At 30.0% G+C, this 23,780-nt stretch overlaps 4 protein-coding genes across 11 annotated transcripts in view; all 4 read right to left on the reverse strand.

Moving 5' to 3' along the window:
* LOC101502095 (probable starch synthase 4, chloroplastic/amyloplastic) overlaps positions 1-1,788 on the reverse strand; it is an 11,574-nt gene extending 9,786 nt beyond the window's left edge. The window contains exons 1-5 of one of the 8 annotated variants that reach the window (XR_012161625.1): positions 1,534-1,778; positions 1,024-1,059; positions 925-958; positions 520-592; positions 307-429 (exon numbers count right to left, since the gene is read on the reverse strand). Coding sequence is in view for 6 of the 8 variants with exons in the window: in XM_004512478.4 (XP_004512535.1) it covers positions 307-429; positions 520-592; positions 925-958; positions 1,024-1,059; positions 1,534-1,601 (334 nt within the window). In the remaining 2 variants the exon portion in view is untranslated. Of the gene's footprint in view, positions 1-274; positions 430-519; positions 959-1,023; positions 1,060-1,533 lie in introns of those variants that run through there. The other 7 variants (XM_004512478.4, XM_073364489.1, XM_073364488.1 and 4 more) reach the window with 7 other exon arrangements.
* A 2,236-nt stretch (positions 1,789-4,024) lies between these two features.
* Positions 4,025-9,812, reverse strand: LOC101503359 (uncharacterized). The gene is made up of 10 exons (XM_004512482.4): positions 9,648-9,812; positions 9,118-9,172; positions 8,770-8,996; positions 7,992-8,109; positions 7,072-7,146; positions 6,866-6,989; positions 6,286-6,761; positions 6,026-6,165; positions 5,729-5,815; positions 4,025-4,369 (listed from the first exon to the last, which is right to left on the reverse strand). The coding sequence occupies exons 2-10, from the start codon at positions 9,151-9,153 to the stop codon at positions 4,255-4,257; spliced, it is 1,398 nt and encodes a 465-aa protein (XP_004512539.1). The 5' UTR covers positions 9,154-9,172; positions 9,648-9,812; the 3' UTR covers positions 4,025-4,254.
* A 2,828-nt stretch (positions 9,813-12,640) lies between these two features.
* On the reverse strand, positions 12,641-20,209 carry LOC101503695 (phosphoenolpyruvate carboxykinase (ATP) 1). Its single transcript, XM_004512483.4, has 13 exons — positions 20,050-20,209; positions 19,350-19,640; positions 17,977-18,149; positions 17,740-17,893; positions 17,546-17,630; positions 15,733-15,833; positions 15,223-15,521; positions 14,848-15,021; positions 14,614-14,679; positions 13,794-13,972; positions 13,496-13,665; positions 13,226-13,394; positions 12,641-13,009 (listed from the first exon to the last, which is right to left on the reverse strand). Exons 2-13 carry the CDS (start codon positions 19,607-19,609, stop codon positions 12,866-12,868), a joined length of 1,974 nt encoding a protein of 657 aa, XP_004512540.1. The 5' UTR covers positions 19,610-19,640; positions 20,050-20,209; the 3' UTR covers positions 12,641-12,865.
* A 1,931-nt stretch (positions 20,210-22,140) lies between these two features.
* Positions 22,141-23,405, reverse strand: LOC101491513 (putative FBD-associated F-box protein At5g56410). The gene is made up of 2 exons (XM_004512528.1): positions 23,379-23,405; positions 22,141-22,872 (listed from the first exon to the last, which is right to left on the reverse strand). The coding sequence occupies exons 1-2, from the start codon at positions 23,403-23,405 to the stop codon at positions 22,141-22,143; spliced, it is 759 nt and encodes a 252-aa protein (XP_004512585.1).
* Between the last annotated feature and the right edge of the window lie 375 nt (positions 23,406-23,780).

Raw genomic sequence — 23,780 nt, forward strand, 5'->3', positions numbered from 1 at the left:
TATTGAAGCACAAGCTGTAATCATGTAACCCTAATCGCGTTAATAGAAATCAGAGTGAATGTTTTGTTGTCAAAGACATATGCACAATTGACCAAACTTCCGAATCAAATTGTGTTGTCCACTTTTTCACGTTTCACGTCATCTATTTATCTTTAGTTTCCAGTTGTTGTTAACCAATACATGTTTTAATAGTAAAATAGAAGATAATCTAGTGGCTGTTAATAACAAATAAAAAACATTAATCTACAATTGATTGAAAAGTTGTATTAGGTACAAAAGCACATGTCATGATGCAATCACTTTTACCAGCACCCCCCTGCTTTTCTCCTTCCAATTTCTTTATCTTATCCAATAGGGACTGTTTTTCTTTCTTTGATTTGTGAAGTTCCTCAATGGCACTGAGGCGTTGATTGTTTAAGTATAGTATGTCTGCATACAATAAGAAAAATACACCAAAAATTACTAAACATTCTTCCACAAAGTATAGATCACATGTATGAGTGAGGTGAAATGACTAACTCTGCTGAGCTTCTCTGAACAATTGCCAAATATTACCATGTTTCACATTTTGTTCATCACCATCAGAAAATGACTAAAATAAAAAGAAGGAAAAAAACAATAAGAAAGCAATGAAACACTTGAGAAATTAGGATAGAAACAGTAAAAGGGGGATGCAAAAACAACAATGAAACACTTGATAACCAAGTGTTTAATGAGTTTCAGTGAAGGTCGAATTCGAACACTAGCTGGAACAATCATCTACTTGATAGAGTTCAAACATTGACCGCAACAATCATTGGTCAGACTTTACTTACCTCTCATTCAAATTACTAGAGTGTTCTTCCCTTGTGAATCAGACGGTTAGGACAAAAAGAAAAGGGGAATGTAAAAGACACCACATATTTGAAACAAAAGCAAACATACCTTGGACATGTCCTCATTTTTATTACCCTCTAACCTAAGACACAGAATCTTATATTAGTTTCCAAATTGTGAATACATTTAAAAAGAAAAGAAGGTTACCTTTGTTCATGTAAGCCATTGGGATCTCCATTATTCCTGAAAACACATTTTAAAAAAATGAACCAAGATAAAACCAAAACAACAAAAAAATGAAACAAGAAGAACAGGCTAAAATCAAGTTCAATTAACTTAATATTCATGATTATTCACTTATAATAAAACTCTTATATAAATTTTAGAAGTTTTAAAAAGAGATTAAACAAGAGAGCTTCAATTAAAAGCTATTTTTTATTCATTTTAAAAAAAATGCTAAATTTCAACTTCAAAAAAAGAAAAACAATTTCAAATTCTTCTAGTAATTATAAGATTCTTTCATACACCTAATTTTTTCTATTTTAAAATAAATGCATACTCTAAATTATTAGTGATTACTCATTTGTGAGATGAACTGTATAAATTATGAATGATAAATTAAATTAAAAAAAAGACTAGTTTACAGTTAAAGAGGCTTCAATGATGAAATGTAAGGAATTAGAGTATGAATGTGAAGTGTTATAGGAAGAGTGTGACCTGAAACAAGAAAGAGGTGAAATGGGTTTTGGAAGAAAACGCGAAGAAATTCCCAAAATCGGCATCATTGAGTTGAACTGAATTCAATTCAGCAATGTAAATTATGTAATGTTAATGTCATTATTCTTAAATTCAAGTGAAGAATGATATAATCATAAAAATATCATTAATCAATGGAAACTAAAAACACAACTTGCTTAATACACAACACGTGTCAAATCAAAATCAACTCTTAGTTAGGATTAGGAATTCGTCCTTTTCCATCATTTTGAGGAAAACAAATAAATAAAAATTGTTAACCACCTCGTGACCTTATAAATAATTATTGTGTTATGATAATATAGATTTTCAATTACATAATCGAATTACATGTTTCAGGAAATTACCCTATGTTATGTTATTTTAGTTTGTTATTTATTTTAATGATTAGTGACTGAAATAGGTTTTAGAATATTCCTTTAGGTTAGTTTGTAAATGTCTTAGATGTATAGTTAAACCAATTATCTTGAATGAAACCAAAGCACATTTCAACAAAAAATTATCTTATTTTCGATGAAAATTCTTTTTAATATTTCTACATTTACTTTGAACGAATTCTTTGTTCTTGAGATTGAATTTTAACTAAATAATCTTTAGAATCCAAATTTTCTGTCTCATGATATTAATCGAGATATTTTTATAACATTCTTTATTCCTCGTATCATAATATGCTAAGAGACATAAAAGACTGCGATTGTTTACAAATTGTGATAAAGATAAATGCCAATTGTAGCTTAGGGAGTTTAGTGGTAGAATAAATTTAGTAAAAACAAATCACTCTTTTAGTGTTTTAAGTTTCATTTTGGTTTTTTAATTAATTTTTATTCTATTTCGCTTCGAACATCTCTAACAATAGCAAAATGAATTTGTTCGTCAGCATGTAATTACTTAAAATTCAATTTTTTGCAAATTCACTATTGAAGTTAGAAATGTGTCAAACTATCATTAGTGGTGGACTCTATTTAATCAACATGTGAGTTCATCGTTGGAGTAAGAAATGAATGAATTATTTCAATATGATATGTCATGATGGACCCCATTTAATAAACGCATATTGAGTTCACCGTTAGAGATGCTGTTGGGTACGGTTCTATTAGTCAATTTGATTTTTTTTGTCAATTTTATTGAAAAAACGGTAATTCATTGTTGTATGTCACTTTGGTTTCATGATTAGGCTCTCTAAATCACCAAGAACATCTTTTTTTTATACATACTCAACAATACCACTTTTCTTGATGAACATCATAACAACACTACTGTAAATCTCACATCTTACATCCAAACCAAAAAAGAAGTAACTGTTAATTAGATAAAACTCAAATTTTACTCTTTCAAATTCATTCTGTCAAACTCAAAACATACTCATATATGGTATAAATAAATCTAAACTAATGAATAAAGGAAGAACATAGAGAATAATAATTGAAATTTAACTTTCTCTATTTTAATTTTTGGGATTCTTTAAACATAAAAAATCATGAAAAACAACAGAAAAATCATTTAACAAATCAGAAACAAACCTAAAGAAACCTTCAACACTAGTTTTATTTTTTTGGGTCGTTCTTTGCTTTTCTAGTCTCTTCATTTTTTAGTTCAGGTTTGGATTTTTAGGGTTTTGTTCTAATACTGATATTGAATCTGTTTTTTGTTTTTGTTTCCAGATTAGTAATAGTAACTTTGGTGGTGTTAAGGAGGAAGAGAATGCCAAGTGTTTATAACAAAATATAGGATAGGTAGATGAAGTTGGGGAGAAGGTAGATGATTTTCAATTCATTCTTATTATTAATTCTTTTTTAATCTCAGACAACTTAGTCAACAAAACCATGTGATCATTATTTAACATTTTTTCAATAAATGTGATAAAAAAAGTAGTTAACAAAATTATATTTAACGAACTAAAATAACAGGACGAAAATATAACAAAATAGAATCCAAAACTAAAAAAGTAAGGGCTAAAAAAAATAATTAAGTCATTCAATAAAGAGTCCCTTTGTTACCCATTTTACGGTTGAATTAAGTTCAGTGTGTTTTCTTTTTAAATGGGTATTTTGAGAGCATCGTGGGGTAGAGATATATATAATTTTGGAGGAACCGGAAAGTTGAGGGAAAATAAAAGAAAAAGGAGTTTAAATGGAACATTGTTAGATTCGATAGGGGTGCAAGATCCAAATACAAAAATTTAAAACAAATATGATCTCAACAGCCTATAATAGTGGTCTTTTGAAGCAAAAGATACACCTCACCAAATAAAATAAAATAAATTTTCTAATTGCCATTTGTTTACAAATATTATGCTCCTTCAAAAAGAGTTATAACTTGTATGGTTTTATATTTGTATGATATGATTATCTGATATTTCAGGCCAACCCTAATCCATCTATCTTTATTAAACTTTAAACATCAACTCATCTGAATAATTTGCCCAATAAAATTTAGGGTTGAAAGCCAAATCTATCAAACTAACTTCCAGGCACTTGCCCCCTTTGTAACAATAAAAAAATTGTAATTATTAGTTGTATCATTAGCATTATAACAAATTACAAAATATAATACAAACTAGCTTTGACAAAAAACATCACTTGCTTTTGCATCACCATTGGATTGAATTGAGCAAATCAGATCTCATAATAATCAAACAGATAATTTGAAAACTGAGAATGGTATTTTCTTTCGATGTTACTACTAGTCGCCAAGCTTACGCTTCTTTAACTTGGACATTCTTCGTCTCCGCTGTCTTTCCTCCTCCTCCTCTATCAACCTAAGTTGCTCTTCATCCTCCTTCTTAGCAATTAAAGCACTGTTTGCATATATAATACACAAAATCATCAGCACATGAAAATAGTACATTTTTTGGATGTTTTGTTGGCCCAAAAGATAATTTCATATCACTTTTTTATTTATATATTGTATTTGTATTTAGTTTTAGATTAATACTTATTTTGAAAATTTTGTATAGAAAACAATGAAAATCTTCACAATTTTCCACACAAATCTTTTAAAATTAAAAATAAAGTGAAAACTTGCGCAAGTAATATAAAAGAAAATAAAAATAACATTCTCTAAAACCAAACAAACCCACCCTAAATATGAAAATATAAGTAAAGGATATTGATACCATTTATAAGGAAATCACTGAAATCAGGAAAATGAAATAAGTAGCTCACAGGCAGCTTTTAAATATAATCTTCCTAACAGGAAATGCTAACATACTTTATAATTTCAACTAAGAGAAAGGAGTTACTATTCTATTAAAGTGTTTAGCTAGCACTCTTCTTTTCCTAATTTTAATAAAGTGTTTTCCTAAAGTTTAAATATGTTTTTAGTCTCTATAAAATTTCAAATTTTCGTTTTTATCCCCTATAATTTTTTCTTCGCCGTTTAGTGCCCCATAAACAAAAAGACATTCAAACTTTATCATAATACTACCAAAATTTGCTAGTACACTGTGTTATGAGAATGTATGTAAAACTGAAGTCAAAATTCAATTTTTAGGTATAAATTTCTGTTATTTTGGGTTCGAGTTTTTGGGTTTAGAAATTCACAATTGATTTCATCATTTGTTAAAACATTCAAAAAATTTGTGAGTGATATTTTATTATGTTATAAACATGCTTAGAAAAAACCATTCAAAAATTTGAAAAACACACATGAGGCTTAACGGTAGGGACTAAAACTGCTAATGGAAAATATTATGAGGACTAAAAGTAGAAGAAAATTTTTATAGGGACTAGAAATAAAACTTTGAAATTTTACAGGAGTTTAACCCTTTTTTCAAACAAAGAACCAAGTGTTGAATGTACTTTGTTTCCACAGCGCCATTAACTGCATCTACCTTTAATTTTACAAAGTATTAACAGTACTATTAACAAAACTACTTGTTGTAAAGATTAGCATTACTCAGTATATGAAAGAAAAAGAAAGGGTCAACAGAAAAATACACGTAATTCAACCCAAAAAAATAGACAGATAAAGGTTATACAGTTATAAGCGTAAATAGGCGCCAGATAATTTGACGAATGTCCTATTTTGAGAATAATAAAATGGAAGAAAGGTTTTTTTTATTTCAAGTAGGTTTCGTGTTCATAGTTTTATTTCAAGCAAAAGTATGATTGAAGAATGTAGTAAATATCATAGTTTAAGCTTTAGAGATACCAACCTCCTCTTTTCCTCCCTCAAGATTTCATCAAAGCCCGCCTCCATATTATCGTCGTCGTCGTCATCGACAAATCTGTTAGGGTTGTAACTGCAAGAAAACCAACAAAATGATAAACAAGTATAATAAATCATGTGTAATGAGGAGAGGACGTTCGGTCATTAAAGCATAGTCTCACTCAGTTGGAAGATTTCAATAATCAGTACAGAGATATCAACAAACAAGAGCTAGAATAAGAATGACCCCGCATGCAAAAATCAACATTATCTAATATTACCAAAAGAGACATAAAAAGCTTACTTAAACATTGATCTGATCATTCTGCTAACATCCATTTCATCCTCAGACTCATCAGCGCGTCGCTTACCAACTTTACTCTTGGGGCGCTGATCAGGCAAATCAGAACGCTTAGGAATTTGTTTAAGTGGTGGCTTACTTATCTGTCAAGCAATTGAACATAGAAAATCATAAGTGTGAATCAAGTTTATGGGTTCTTTTGGCGCAAGGGGATCCTTGACATTAATCATAAATGAGCATATGTATATAGCATTACATTATACCTGAGCTTTTGATGATGAAACTGGTTGTTTCGGTAGAATTCTGGGTTTATTCTGTTCTCTTACATCTCTTCTTTGTTCCACGTGTTTTGGAACAGACGACGGAACCCTTGAAGTGGGTGGCCTCTGCACACCATTCGCAGGGTTTCTCATGCCAGGTGTGACTGATTTATTTCCCATGCTATGAACAGGCATCTTTGATGGCAACCCTTTTGGCCCCACTGGCCGGCCTGGTCCATTCCCACTGTTGCTACCAAGCTGTTGTCCATTCCGACCGTTGCTACCAATCTGTTTTCTAGAATCTACTGATGCCTTACTGGCCTGACTGGCAGAACTTAACTTATAATTGGATTGTGGTTTAGGAGCTAAATGACTAGCCCTGGCAACAAGTTTCCGGTCCTCACCACTACTACGAACGAGCTTGCCACCATTGCTCATAGATTGCTTACTCCTTCCTGCAACTTGAGCTGCTTGTCCCACTTGAACATCAGCAAAAACCCTGTATAAGTTTCCTTTATCACAGAAAAATATTTTGAAACACCCACAATTAAACACCACACAACACATCCAAGCAGCAACATACCAGAACTGCGCACAGATATATTCCTAGACGGAGGCTCTTTTGATGGAGCAGGAAGCTCCGCATCATCGGACAAAAGAAATGAGTAATCCCTAGTAACCTTAAGTTTCTCAGCTTTGACTTGCTTCTGCTTAAACACAACAGCTCATCATATTAGAAGACAATGAGTAGAGAGTTACAAAAGAAAATGTATACAACAGCTACAATACCTCATTGACTTTTGGTGGCTGATTATGAGCTGAAGGCTTCAAAACACCATTAGATACTTTATTTGTACTTTTGTTCTGCAGACAGAATTATTATAAGAAAGCTGCATAGCATAAGTATTAAGTACTACAAAGCAAAAAAGACATTAAAGCAAAGGGAATAGAATATTTTCCGTGATGGGTGAATGGCATTGAGAAAAAATAAACAAACTTCAATTAGAATAATGCTAAAAAATACAAGATTAGGAAACAAGATTGGAGAAATTTAATAACTTAGTTATTCAGTCACATGCAGGAACAGAGTTGTTATACTTCTGACCAATTTTACACATCATGAGTCACTCCTAATTCTTAAGACAATTTTACAATAGGACGTCATCCTTAAGGAACTAAATATCAATATAAAATAAATAATGAAAAATAATAAATCTAAACTCAACTAGAGAACATAAAGCATGAGAACTGTCAGGGATCCCTCTATTCATATAAGCACTAACAAACTCTACATAACCTCTGGCTCTGCATAAGTTGTTTCTATAAATTATCATGGAGAGCTTTTGAAAATAAGCTTAAAAAAGATAATGAACATATAAGATGTTTTTATAAGCTATTCCAAGTACTTGCACAAGTGTGTATGACATAAGATAAGCCCAAATCAATTATTATTTATTATAAAGGCCTGCTAAATGTTGGGCGGTAAAGACTAATAGGAAATTAAACTCAATGTACAAGATATGAGAATGATACTATGGATTAGTGGTAACACAGGACAATGTAAGACTATGTATACACACAAAATCACATACATTCCACAGTATAAATTAATCATAACAAATCAAAATGAAGATTAATAATATCACACAGGACTTGACTAAACAATATTAAAAAAGGAACGTGGAAAAGCAAAGGTGCTGAATACATACAGTTTGCGGTGTGTTAGAAGGCTTGGGCACCAAATGCCGGTTTTCTAACAATGATTTGCTCTCTTGGATTACTCGCTGTGCAATAACCGGTTGAGAAGGACCAAAAAAAGACCCATAACTGCAGAGAAATAAAGATTGATGACAAATATTTTAAAATTATTGCTCTTGGCATATTGTATGTGTTACTATTTATAGTCGCACAAGCAACGTGGTTAAGATGATAAAAAAAATTGTAGCCCGAAAATTTTCAATTTCAACAAGACAATAAGTTACAGATAGGAAATAACAGACACTGAAAAAAAAACAAAACATAAGTGTGCAAAACAAACCATGAAGAAGTATTTAAGATAATCACAAACTATAAACCAAAAATGGACATATAATAGGGTAGTACATCATCTATAGGGAATTGGGATAATCAGATATAAAGAAAAGTTGCAAATTTGTCAGGAAATAAGCCTCCAAAAGTGAAGCAAATAAAAATGTGAGTTTGTATTCCAGAAACAATTGACTTCAAACAAATTTCCACACATAAAAGCAACATTGTAAACTCACTGCCACCATGCCACCAAGAAATGGCATTCTGTGGTAGGGATAACAAGCAACAGGACTTGCTAACAAAAGAATAAAATAAAATTGCACTCTTAATTCTTAAACCAGATCCATATTCATTTGTTATTTTTTAGAATTGAGCCTAGTCAAAATATTCATGTTTAAGTAACTTCAAGTATATAATATGACTTTGTGTATGTGGTTAAAAGATTGCTGCAATACTCACTTATCATGACGAATTTGCTTCTTTCTAACACTGGAATCTGCAACGGAAATACTATTCTCCTTCTTCATCTTTTTTCTAATTGATTCTTTCAACTTCTGCCTCAACTCAAGGTATTCAATTTCTTCCTTTGTTGGCTTCCGAGGTTCTTCCACCATGTATTCTTCCTCTCCCTCCTCTTCATACTCATCCAGCTGTTCATCCTCATAATCATCATAATCCTCGAGCTCCTAAAGACAAGAAACCGGATACAAGACGAAAACACGACAAAGTAAAATTTAGATTCAGAAACAAAAAAATAACAAAATAACAGTAATGTGAATCTCAATCCTTAAAGTTGAGAATGCTTACATCTCTATCATAGCCCCGCATTGCGGTTTCATGCATGACTAAAGAATCAAATCAACTGTTACAAAATTGTTACGAATCAAATCAGAAGTCTGATTAATAATAAATAAAATAAAAGAAAATAAAACTTTGTTGATAGCAATACAGTGGAATTAACATTAGATTCAAACCTGAATTTCTCAGCCACTCTAACTGACAGTGTTATTATAATTTTACATAAAAAAACAGCCCAGAATCGAAAAAGAACGATTTAAATTGAGAAATTAGTAAAATTAGGGTTTTAAAAAATTCACTGATTGTTCCCGAAATTGGTAGACAGTACAGAATTGAAACCTCGCAGAGCAAGAAACAATGAAGAAAACCCTAATTTTAACGAGAGGCAAGCGAATCGAGTGGGAAATTGGGGGAAAATTGAAAAAGAAAAGATAAGAATAAAGTGGAAGATAGGGTGAAGAAAAGATGTAATGGGTGTGAAAGGGGGGAATGGAAATTGAGGAAAAGAATGAAAGAAGAGAAGAGAAGAGAAAACGTACCGTGATTTGGAATGGAAGCGCGGTGAAGTGAAATTAGCAGCGGTGGGAATTGGGATTTGACGAAGAAAGTATTTGGAAGGGGGAAGTCTCTGTCTTTTTATTTTGTGATTCCAGAAAATTCCATAGTCCCTTTCTCTCTATGGCTCTATCCCCCTTCAAAGAAGTGTCCAATAATCTATCCGACAACAATATAATCATTCTATTTGGGCCCGTACAAGGTTCATTTGTTTCTTCTTATAATTCATCCAAAGCCCAATGGGTTCTTTCACTTTGTATTCGTCGCTTTATGTTTAACGTTATATTGTACTTCAAACCTATTATATCTTTTTAAAAGGAACACATCTTATCAAATCTTCAAAATATTTTAATAATAATTTTAAATATAATTATCATAATCATATCTTATTTAAAATTTTAAATATATTTAAATTTAAATCTAAAATTAATAATTTGCAAAAGATATTATATTATTTTCAAAACTTATTTTTTATTGAATATTAATTTAAATGTGATAAATTCAACTTCTTTTTTTTTTTTATGTTTGCTTTATTTATTTTATCATAGTTGTAATTCTTATCGATATTTTTACTTGGATGAGATGACATTTACAGTTGATTTGAAGTTTTTTATAACTGAATTTGAGGTTAAATATTTTTAGTTTATATAAAATTTCAACATGTTTTAGTATTTTATTATAAAATGTTCCTTAACTTTTTGGTTCTAAAATATTTTTGTTTTCATTTTGTTATCAGTACTTTTAAATCAACTCATATATATCACTTGAGCATTTGAATAAGTAAACATTTTTTTATAAAAATTTAAATTTTTTTAATAAGGGATTAATTTAATATGATTATGAATTTTTTAGTTTTTGGTGCTTAAAAATTGATATTTAATTATTCTTTTATCAAAATAAATATATTTTTGTAAGGAAAATTTAAAATAAAACGTTGATATTTTATAGAAAGTAAAAACGTATTTAACCCTTGAATTTATCATTTTTATTAACTTATTTGTATGTTGTGTGCTCCACATCACAATTTTTATGGTTGTTAGGTGGTTCTTCAAGTACACATTTGTTCTTCTACTTAATACAAATTTCTTCCAAAACACATGCATCTTCATGGTCTTCTTTGCATTTGAATCCTTCCTTATTCTCTTCTTAATAAGTAATATGTTCATTCTTCATTAAATCTATAGCAAAAGTTTTGTCTTTCATATGAACTATGAACTATGACCATTTCTTTGTTATTTGGATATTTAATTACACAATTTTAATGTTCAAATAACATTTTGTAGTCTTTCTCCAACAACTTAGCAATATTTAAGAGATTTTTATCAGTTCCAAGAACATATAAAACATTAAAAGTTAGTTTTTAAATCTAAGTGACTTTTAATTGCAATTGTTTCAATGTTTTTCAGGGCAATGTTCCATTCCCAATTATGACTTTTATAATACCAATTTTATTGAGTTATTTGAATAGATCTTGGTCATAAGTCATCTGGTTTGTACAACCACTATCAATAAGTCAAGCTTTTGAATAAGCTTTTGATCCTTTACAATGTTAACAGCTCTTTGTTGTTGTGGATGAAGCTTGCATACTTTCTCAATATGTCTTAATTGATCTCACTTGTAGCATTCTGCCTCATCAATCCTAATCATATGACAAATTAATTGAAATAAAAATATAAATTCAAATATGAATCTCGAACATAAAAAAGTCCCTTAAAATGTAAGATCAACCTAAAACCTTGGAAGAGGACTTAGCTATCCTTAGTCATGAAGAAAGCTAAAGCAAAAATAGGATTCATGAAAGGTGATTGCTCTTCAATGTTTACTCAAATTGTGTAAAAAGATAATATCATATTGTAGTTTTTGATAAACTCATCAATTATAATTTTTACTACTGGATCGACATTTTTTACTACCGAATTAGAAGATACAGTAATAGACCGACAAAATATATGTCTTTATAAAATTTGAAATTTTTGGTATTATAAAATTAACTACCGAAAATTTAAAGACACAATTTTTCAGTAGTATAAATAATATACTGGAAATTTGTTGGCGAAATTTCTGGTAAATAAATTGTATAATCGGAAATTAAAAAAATGAAATTTCAGATAGTTATAAATTGAGTATCGGATTTTTAGACGAAAAATTTTACTTACCAAATATTTGATTGAGGGGATCATATTTTAAAGTAAATTTGTTTTTACCATTGACCGATTAAAAATTAAAGATATAATTTAGAATTTTTAATAATTTAAGGGATATACGTCCAATTGAGGGATACAAAATCCAGCTATCCCAACTTTCGCATCCAAAGTCCATTTAATTTTCTAAAGAATTCAGTTAACCAAAAAGAAAAGAAAAAGAAGACCATGAAACCAATTGTGGCACCTGAAGCTCGAACAACAACTTGTGATACCCAAAAAATTTAAGTGGTTTAATGAAAGAAGACTTAAGCCATTATTAATCTATTAAAGGATATGAAGTTGATTTGCTGATTGGAATAAAAAGTTAAAAAATAAGTGATAAAGCCATTAATCTATTAAGGGATATAAAGTTGATTTAATAGTTGAACTAAAAAAGTTACAAAATGAAGTGAAAAAGAGGTCACAAATTCAACAAAATACTAACAATATTTATACTATTAATTGTTAACATTAAACATAGGAGAAAAAAAACACTACTACTCTAGTAGAAAGTACTAAAAGGAGAAAAGGAATATGATCAATATTTTACACACCAATCATTCTTATTTATCTGAGGAGTATTTCCTCTCTTACTCCTTGCTTTCTTGATTTTAGGATCAGTTTCATCTATCTCTTAAATTCTTCTAATTCGGTTATTGAGCTCCTTGCCTAGATCATATATTTTGCATTCATAGCATAACCCCTATTGGTGAAACTCACTACCCCTCACATAATCATTTTCCTTGTAATGGCTATATTGCAATTTAAAGCACCAATTTGTTGATAAGAGAAAGTTAAAGAATAAAGGAGATGCCATTGACTAAAATAATAAGAATATAATAATGTAAGACAGCAAATGTAAAGACTAGCAGAACATTTGTGACATATACATATGAATTACAATCATACAAAAACTAGAAATATAAATCTCACCCCAACCAATATAGTACATAATTATTCTAAGGTCACATTTATTCTACCATCCTAACAATCCCATCCTACAACACACAGTCATTGCTTTAAAAGATTGGACCAGCTGCAAGAATCTCTTCTGTGAGAGTGTCACCATTTCCAATCCTGTAGTTGGTGAAGGTCTCAAAATTATTCTTGAACAATCCAGCTAGTTTCAACAGTGTTTCATTGTAGGCCTCTTTGTCTGACCACTGCAATCCATAAAAAAAAAACACCAATTATCATAAGACATTGCATAGGCGCGACAAAATCGAAAGATAGATAGAGTTTCTTTATATATATATAAAAGATATATTTTCAGTTAAGAATGAATTGATCAGAAGTATCCGAATTCAAATCCTGACTCAAATAGTTCATGGTCATATTAAAATAAGTAAAGAGTATAGATTGAATACAAGATGACTAACCACATTCACAGGATCCAGAATTTCCGAAGGGACACCCTCCACTTCAATTGGGGTCTCAAGGCCAAAAATCTCACTCTTTTTGTACTCAGCATCCAATAGGCTTCCATTGTGAATAGCATCAATGATTTTTCTAGTATATTGTAGTTTGATACGGTTTCCTGAACCATAGCTGCATTAATTTGACACAAACAAGAACAATATTTTATATTTTATTGTGTAAAATAATAGTATATTATTTTGGTAGAAAAAAAACAAAGAAACTCTATATACCTGCCACCAGACCAACCAGTGTTAACAAGCCACCCTGTAGCACCATGCCTCTCCATCTTTTCAGCAAGCATTGCTGCATACTTTGTAGGGTGTAACATTATAAATGCTGCACCAAAACAAGCTGAAAATGTTGCTTGTGGCTCTTTTATACCATCCTCAGTTCCAGCCACCTATATTTATTATTGAAGCAAGATTAGTTTATCAAATAGTAACGCAAAACAGATAAATGTATTTGGTCTAAATTTGATTGAAATAACGAACTATTATTTTGTGCGAAGAAAATAGCATGAAATATTACCAAAGCAGTATATCCACTGATGAAATGATACATGGTTTGTGCCAAGCTTAGCTTACTAACAGGTGGAAGCACACCAAATGCATCACATGCCAAAAGAATAACATTCTTTGGATGAGGACCAACACATGGTAATTTTGCATTTGGTATGAACTCAATAGGATAGGCTGCACGAGTATTTTCTGCAATAGAAAATTACCACTTGTCGTTAGAACAAAAAAGACACAAAATTAGATCACGGAGTTCAGTTAATTATGCCTATGTCTTTAACTTGTGTTTGAATACTGCGATCATATACACAAGATTACCTTAGTATCTTACCGTGGAAGACTTCGTCCACTTATCATATATAACTACGAGCAATATTGAACACACACTAATATTTACAACTTTACAAGTCACAACCACATGTACTTAGACTACTTCAAAAATCTCAGTCCACTTTCTTTATTAGAGACTAAATATTATTATTCAAATTCAATAAAAATCAATAGTTGGCAATTAGAGGTTTGAGCCACTTGTTTATTTGTCTAATCAAAATGCTTGTGTCTTTATTTAATGCCATCCTTTTCCCTTGTGCTGTATAACAAGAGATTTGTATTTAAATAAAAAGGAACCTTTGACAATAATAGATTACTTGTTGTACTTATCAAGTACAATTTGCAACCATGTACGAAGTCAACTACTAATTAACAGAACAATTTTAAATGAAACCATCTTAGTCATTACACTACCAAAATTGCAAGTCAACCCTTGAACAAAAGAATTAACAAAATCCAAATACTCACCTTAATTAAAAAAATAAAAATAAATAATTGCTTACCTGTAACTGATTTGTCAGAGTAATCAACTTCTCTATTATGCTCATCAAACACCACATTTTCCAACACTGCAAATATGAAATGGGAAAATAATCAAAAATACATATCAATGTTTTAAAAAAATATATATACGACTACGACATGAATTTTTTTTAATGTTTTTGCACCGCAACTATGGCAACCAATATTTCTTATTAATTAAAATAAAACAAAATTCAGGGTACTAAAGAATTTACCTGTACCAAACCTAATTGCATTCCAGATATCAGGCTCTTTCTCCCGGGAGAGATCAATGCATTTAGCATAACAACCACCTTCAATGTTGGATACACAATTTTCACTCCAACAATGTTCATCATCTCCAATCAAATACCTATTATGATCGGTAGAAAGAGTAGTCTTTCCGGTACCTATTTCGAACAAAATAATAATGAAAAAATCCATTAGAACTATAAGAAAATAAGAACAAAAGCCATAACTAATATCCATGACTAAGTATATAGTAGTGGAGTATTAATTGAATAAATGGCCACAAAAGGATTTATATATATATATATATGGTGGGGGGTGGTCGGAGTGGTAGCCAGCGGCTTTGAATATTACTACTATACCTGAGAGTCCAAAGAAGAGTGCAACATCACCATCTTTGCCCATATTGCAACCAGAGTGTAAGGAGAGAATTTGGCGCTTAGGCATGAGATAATGCATGACACTGAAAAGACCTTTCTTCATTTCCCCGGCATACTGCGTGCCGAGGATAACCATTTCCCTTCTAGCAAGATTAAGATCAATGCTAGTGGAAGATGTCATGTAGTGAGTGAAACGATTACATGGAAACTGCCCGGCATTGTATATAGTGAAGTCTGGAGTACCGAAATTCTCCAGCTCTTCAGGGGTGGGTCGGATACACCTGTAACCTACCCAGTTATCCACTTTTTACATAGTTGGGATGTTTTGACGATCATGTTTTTACATTACCATTTTATTTATATGATAGATTATAAGGCTTTCGACGATATAGGGTACTTATCTGGTGAAGCTTACAAACCTACCTTTTTGTCTTGAATTCGAACAAGAGAGAAACAACTAGTGTTGTAAATTATAATTTTATTTTCACTTACATGTTGTGCATGAACAATGAATGGTATGCTCTGGCTGATACAATCCTCACTTTGATTTGGTTCTCTGGGTCCCAATTCAAGAATTGGTCATTCACAAACACCTGCACAACAATATTGTTAATTTGTTATTATTATTATTACTTTGAGCATTAGTTCTAATTGAAGTTGTCATCTAGATATGAAATTTATAAAGTGTATTTTATTCTTTTGGCAACATGATTCAAATGAAAATGGAGATATATTAAAATGTAACAAATTAAATGGAGTGTAGGTCTAGCTAATTTCAAGGAATGAACTACTTTGTCAAGAAAAATTATCATATGTCCTGTTTGACCTGAACCAAGATCACATTAATTATAATAGTGAAATTTATTCAAAGGATAACAAAATCAACTTGAACACTTAACTTATCCAATTGGATTGAATTAGATTGAATTAATAAATAAAAAATCTCATCCAAACACAAATTAGTTTGATAAATTTAATTTTTATCCAAAACTAAAACCAACTCAACTTGTAGCCACCCTAATAGTTATAAAAATGAAATAACTACCCAGTCTCTTTGTGGCAACAAAAAAAAAAGATAACTTACCATTCAATGAATTAATAATTGTTTAATTGAAATGAGAGGAAAGATAAAATAAAATCATAGGGTGTATTGATTTTTTAGGAAAAAATAATAGGTTCTTGTTAGTTAATTAATTTTTTCTAGTAACTTTTAGTAGGTTAGATTTTTTAAACTCTAAACTTCCATCTCAAACTTTTGGCTTAATTACAGTTTTGGTCTCCTATTTTAGCTGAATCACAAAAATAGTTTCTCCATTTTATTTATCCCCAGTTTTGGTCCCTTAAACAGAATTTTGGTCTAAAATTTGATGAAGTTCATTTCTTTTTTTGCACTTATTTAAGCTACACCATGCATCAAGATCTTGTGATGCAACAATTGTACCTGAGATCTATTATCATATAAATAGTGTAGTGTAACTAAAAAAAATGACATTTCATCAAATTTTGGATCAAAATTCTGTGTGGGACCAAAATTGAGAATAAACAAAATGAAAGGACTATTTTCGTTATTCAACTAACATGGGGGAATGAAACTGCAATTAAGCCCAAACTTTTTCAAATGTTTCAGCTCAACCACTTAAAGTAAGTTTTAGAGAGAAGTTTTGTTAATTAATTGAAACAAAATAGATGCTTTTCTAATGGAGGTAATTAACTCATTAGTCATCATAATAACACATAAAAGGACAAGCCATAGGACACACCATAGCATTGGTGCTATGTACTGTGAAAGGAAAAAAAAGCATATATACTTATTCGTGCATGAATTCTGCGGTTGAGTAATGATTTTATTAAAGAATGGAATAGAATGTACATATCTTCTATCACTAAGAAATATGCAAAAAAAAAAAAAAAAAAATACCCATAACTATAACTAAAAGACAAAGCACCGCAAAGTATGTAGAAAAACGCAAGCAAATGACACTACACACATGAAGATAGTGTGGTGTCACATTCTTAGGCACCATCCCTACGTCACTGTCTTAACAGAAATAATTTTAATATTAAAAATGTTATCACCTTTTTTTGGGGAAAAACTGAACGGGATGTTATGTTATCACTTTTTTTAATAAATAAATATTAGTATTACATTATATTATTTATTTTTTTGGACTACATGTCTAATTTTTTATTCATGCCTCTAATCAAATTACATCATAGTACCACTAAATTATAATTATATTGTTCCTAAAAAATCTTCACAATATCAAAATGATCACATTTAAAAAAAAATAAATTGAGGAATGACCTTGTCTAAAGAATTCAAGTAATCAACAGCCCTTTCTCTGTTGACCAAGAAAGTTTGTTCATCCATCTCAATGTTAGGAGAACCCCTAGAAATTAGAATATTTGCAATATTAATTATAGCATAAAATGAATAGAAATAAAATTGAAAGATAGAAGATAGAAGCATAAAATGAAAAAAAGTTAGGAAATACTCACTTTCCCCACCAAAGTTCATTTTCAGTAACATCATCCTTAACGACACGCTTGTCTCTTGGAGAACGACCTGTCTTGGCTCCAGAAAGTGTTGCCATTGCCCCATTCGAAGTGATGAATGATCCTTTCTCATACTTTATCGCTTGCTCATATAGTTCTACAGCAAATCCAACAACAAAATCAACAAAAAAATAAAAAAAAATAAAAAAGATAGGAAGGTTAATTTAGAAGAGTGAGTACCAGCTGGAGAGAGATTGTAGAGAACATGAGTAAATTTCAAAGAACTGTCACTAACAGCAATGGTTGGAGCAACATGTTGGTGGTGCGTTACATGAGCAACCTTTGGGTTCTTAGCTGGATCTCCCTTCACAACCTTTGGCCCAGTTTCTCTTGTCAGTGATGCCAGGGATGCACTATTTCAACAAAGACATTTGGCACCGTCAGATCCATCACACTTTCTTAGTCAAGGCGTCACATAAATCGTGCATGTAATGTAGTACTAAATATAAAATGGGCCCCACCATCCACCCTTTTTGCTCGCACTTCCTTTAGCTTACCCAAACGGATTTTCCGTTCCGCTTCTATTGACTAATTGCCTTTATTAGATTAGTGCTTTAGTGTGTTACGCATTTGTATTAGTACTATATAGATAATAAAAAATTTAAATAAAATATAATAATATATAAATATATAATTTAATTCATATACACTTTTAATATAAATAATTGACACAATTGCTTTCAAATAGTACTTCAATCATTTATTTTTATTTTTTTTAATTTAATTATTTATTAAATTCTATTATAAAAATTTAAAAAATAAAATTTACATTATAAATTTTGTTTGAAAATTTTAATAAATTTTTGTAAGAAAAAATAATATTGTTAATATAAAAATTAAATTATTTATTTAAAATTACATAAAAAATTAAATTAAAAAATAATAAAAAATCAAAATATTATCTAAAATTGAATTAAAATAAAAAATAAAAGACCGAAAAAATAAATTAAAAAACCATAAGAATAATTATGTTTAAATAATTTCTATAGTCATAATCATTAAATTATTAAAATTCATATTTAGTTTTAGAATACCAACAATATATAAAATATTTAATTGAATATAAATTTAATGTACCTTTGACTTTACGATAAAATTAACAAAATCACGTACTAATTTAAGTAATTTCATTAACCTACCATAAACATAAGCATGCATTTAATTTATCCAAATAATTTAACTCCATCAATCAATTTTTTAAGAAGAAAGTAAAAAGTAGTAAATTAATTAATTGAAATAATACTAAAGATAATTCTAGTAACACAAAGTCAAATTTTACACACCCAAAAGATATAGAGTAAAAGTTTACGTGTAAAGTGTTTTCTTACATGCTTTAATTACATATACTTTAAATGAAAGTAAAATAAATGCAGGCACAAAATTTAATAAAATCTATCTACTTCACCGCTTTACCACTCTTTACCATCACCAGATACTACCCATTTTTTATGTCCGCCATATATCATTGTTTTGTTTTTTTGCTACAAACCATATATCATTGTTAAGCATTGTAAAAATTAATTAATTAATGTGACAAATATAGATATATATACCTAATTGATTGTAGTTGCATTTTCTGTCGTTCTTGATCAGAGAGAGTTGCAAACGGAGTTTGACTCCCTGTAACGGGTGTTGAGGGTGCAGATTTTTTCTGTTGTAACGAATGAAGCTCATCTATAGTTTGAGCTTTCACGGTGGGACCACTATCATCGTGACAAATCCCGTTATGACTTTTCTGTGTCTGAATTTTCCCAGGCCCGTTCCTCACGCTCCCGTTCTCAATTGCAACGTTTCCATTCCCGTTTGCTGCCATCTTCTTCTATTTTGCTAATTAATTTCTTTTTCTGCCAAAAAAATCAAATTAATTTTTTAAAGAAAAAAAATCAAATTAATTAATCACGTTAAATTTGTACTATAAGCGGTTTAATAAATTTAGAGCATAATCATTATCCAAGTAATATTGTTTTAAACTAAAGATGTATTTAATATTCGACACCAACATAATATAATAATTATAAAATTATAGTTTGTGATATTGTGTTATTTTCGTTAACTATAGTAAAATTACGATAATTTACTATGATTTTGTCAATACCGTAGTAAAAAGATTGTTTACCCTGTTACCAAATCTGTATAAGTGATTAAATAATAATTTGTCAAGATTTAGTTACGACATTTTGCTTTTGCAATACAAGGTAAACAATGAATTAAGTTACAATATATAAAACCTTAATAAGAATAAAATGAACGAACCAAAGATTTGGAGCTAGATTGTTGTTGCGGAAACGAGGAAATCTGGAAAAATGAAAATGCTAAAGATAAGAAACAAAGGAAATAGTCGAAAAAACGACCATAAGAAGTGCAACGTGAATGTCTTGCTGAGAAGTTTACGGGAAAAATAAATAGGTGATGAAAATGAGCGATGTTGTGATGTCCATTTTATAGGGTGTAGTGATAACCAAACCCGCGATTAACTAGAGTTAAAGAATTAACCATGGTAAAGGATAACCATGGGTTGCAACTTACAATCCTATCCCTCGCCCTAATCGGTCAAGACTCATTAATCGGAGAATCAATTAAGGAGTATGAATGAACCACAACTCCACAAGGGGGAACTAATCCTGTGTTTCTCTTATCCTACGTAGCATACACTCATTCCCAACTCATCTATTATATACCATATAAACATTTTGGATATATGAATAAAAAATTAAATAAAAAATACTAGTAAAATTATAGATATTTCAAAATTTTAACGTATTAAGTAATCCATTTTCAAAATTATATTTTTTTTCTTTATGTTAATGTTTTCTTTTCTAAAAGATCAATTATTTTTTAATTAACACTTGGAAACTTTGTCAGTAAGTACGTGTTAATTTTTTATACTTATCTATTAAAATCATAATAATATTTTTAAAAAGTAATAATAAAATTATTATTAATAATAAAAATACGATAATCATGAATAGAATTTAAAACATATTTTTTAAAATTATAAAATTAAACTTTATCTGACACATCATACCCAATTTATATTCTTCAAATACATAAGAAGATTTAAAATTTTAAAAAACAACCTATGAATTTTTCTTTGAAATAGACTATATATTAAGTTACACTAGTGCATTTTAACCTTGTTACATCGTCGATATTAGATTGGTTGTTATACATCCAATGTAATAAGCAAGATGGTGACAAATTTGTTATTATGGTAAACTTTGTTGGATCTGTTCTAATTGAACTATTCTAACAAACACATTAAAAAAAACTACAAAAAAAATTGTGGTAAATTTATTATTATAATAAATTTTACTAGATCAGTTCTAATTGAACTGATCTAACATACATATTAAAAATAAAAATAAAAACTGCACACACAAAAAAACTATGATAAATTTATTATTATAGTAAATTTTGTTAGATCTGTTCTAATTGAACTGTTCTAACATATACATTAAAAAAAAAAGACTACACAAAAAAAAAGGCAGTGACAAATTTGTTATTATTACAAATTTTGTTAGATCTGTTTTGTTAGACCGATCTAACAAGCCTTTAAAAAAAATTCCATAAGTTAACTAAAGAATAAGAAATCACGTGTGTCAACCCTTTCATTTTTTCATCTTCATCATTCGTTCTTCTTCATCCTTTTGCAAACCCGCGAATCCAAACCCATTTTTCATCCTTCAACATTCGTTTTTCATCAAACCCAACCACATTTAACCTTCATCCTTCAGTGAAAACGTTTTCATCCTTCCACATTTAACCTTCATCCTTCAGTGAAAACGTGAATCGTGAATCGCAGCTTTTAGCCTTCATCGCCGGCGAGTTGGTCCGACGCAGCTTTCAGTCAATTTCTTTCACTATCGAGAAGTGTTTGTGGCTTTCTCCGGTAATTTTCTAATAATTTTTGTTTGTTACTCAACAATCTAAAATTATTTCATTGTTAATTATTCTTATTATTAATCTTTAATTGATGGAGAAATTTGAGTAGTAGTAGTTATCTTAATTTTCAATCATCCTTTAAAACTGCATGTCATGCGTTTGTGATATTGTCTCTTTAATAATAAGTCTAATGCTATAATTTTTTAAACACATTTGTCAACTTGAGTTTGTGATTTGTGTTGGTTGTTGCTTAATGTGTTCATACTCTTATTTTTGAAATTGTAAAATATATCTACTATTATAATGTTGGAGAGGTATAGTAAATAATAAACTTTGTATATAGTAAAATTGTTTGTCAATTAAAATAAGGTTATTAATCCAGAAATGACAATTTGTAGTCGATGGTGGATTTTCACCATAGCAAATTAACATGATCCTAAATTGGAGAGATGAAGGATGATCCTAAATTTTCACCATAGCAAATTCTATTGCTGGATTGGTTCTGCATCTTAAAGTTAAAAGATCCGCGACATCAATCTTGACTATACAATTATCAAAAAGATCACAATCTAGAAAAGAAGAGTCAAAATGAATGTTCAACGTCCTTAATGTGGAAATAGCAACATTGATCTGCTTTACGTTCTTAAAATGACAATTACACCAGCCCAACTCTTCTAGGACATGACACCTAGATAAAAGTCGTTGAATTGAGTTTTCATTTTCAAAGATAACATATGCAAGGACTAATCTCTTTAGGCTAGGAAAACAAATAACACTAGGAATATGAAGAGTGAGTCTGAGTCCTAAATAGAGTGTATTCAAAGACTCAAAAGCTAGGAAACTAAGGGGTAGTACACAGTTAGTAGTAGTAGTTACATCACCTAGGTTGAAATGAAGATGTTGAACTTTGTTCTTTGCAATAGAAGATATTAAAGAACTAACTTGGTTTGCATTAACAGAAATTCCAAATATTTTAACGCATAGCCTTTCAATGCAATTAGATTTGTCCAGTAATCTTCCCACAAGATCTAAGAGGCAATTTGCTGAATTCTGATTTTTGCCGTACTTAACTCGAGGAATTAGAAAATCAAAGACAGATAAATGAGTCCACAAGTACCTCCACTTTACTGATAATATGGAACTTCTTACAACATCTTTGGTAGGAAGAAAAGAAAGAATATAAATAAGAATTTGCTATTGAGTCCTTGGGCAAACTTATGAGCACCAGTACCAGTTTGTGCTAAGAATAGCTCTGGTAGTGCTTCATCCTTCTTAATAATTTTGGCCAGTGTCCACATCCACTCTTCAAGAGCAGTTAGAGCTGCCCCAACTGACAATGTTCGAACATTAAGAGAGTACTCTTCTTTCTATCTGGCTTTGTTGTGATATAGGAGTAGTAACAGACTAAATGATCAAGATGTTTGAAAATCATTTTGTTGAACATGCATGATTTTTTTTAGTGTAAGAGTTATTTTATAAAGGTAATTTAAGTCTTTCATATGTAATAAAAATTTATCAATATATACAAGAATAATTATGTCATTTTTTGGCAAGATTGTGCTTATTGTTATGCATCCAAACCTTGAGCACTCTTCTTCTAACTCCAATCTATTGCTCAAAAAACTTATTTAATTGATATGGCTACAATTGTTACAAAGAAAACATGCATTACCCTCAAGGTGTATTAAAAAGACAATTACCATATGCACACTATGTAAGCCTTGCATTGTAAAAGCAAATACATAATAGATGTGAAAACATAAATAACTAAATTAACTTTTTATGTAGAAATATGATTCTTAGAATGTGATTAAAATCATTTTACCATTGTATTTTTTTTAGAAGTAGTTATGAATCGCAGTTGGATGAATGCTAATCGTTTGAGTGAAGAGTGTGAAAAGGGAGTTGAGGAGTTTTTACAATTTGCTTTAAAAAAACTTCCTGAAAGTAAAGGAAGGTTTTATTGTCCTTGTGTTATTTGTTTGAATGAAAATACATTACATTTTGAGGAAATACGAAGTCATCTTATTTGTTATGGGATTGACTTGAACTATATCAGATGGATATGGCATGGTGATTCGTTAAACATGTCAAATACCTCA

This window comes from Cicer arietinum, chromosome 8 (genome assembly GCF_000331145.2).
Source record: "Cicer arietinum cultivar CDC Frontier isolate Library 1 chromosome 8, Cicar.CDCFrontier_v2.0, whole genome shotgun sequence".
NCBI lineage: Eukaryota > Viridiplantae > Streptophyta > Magnoliopsida > Fabales > Fabaceae > Cicer > Cicer arietinum.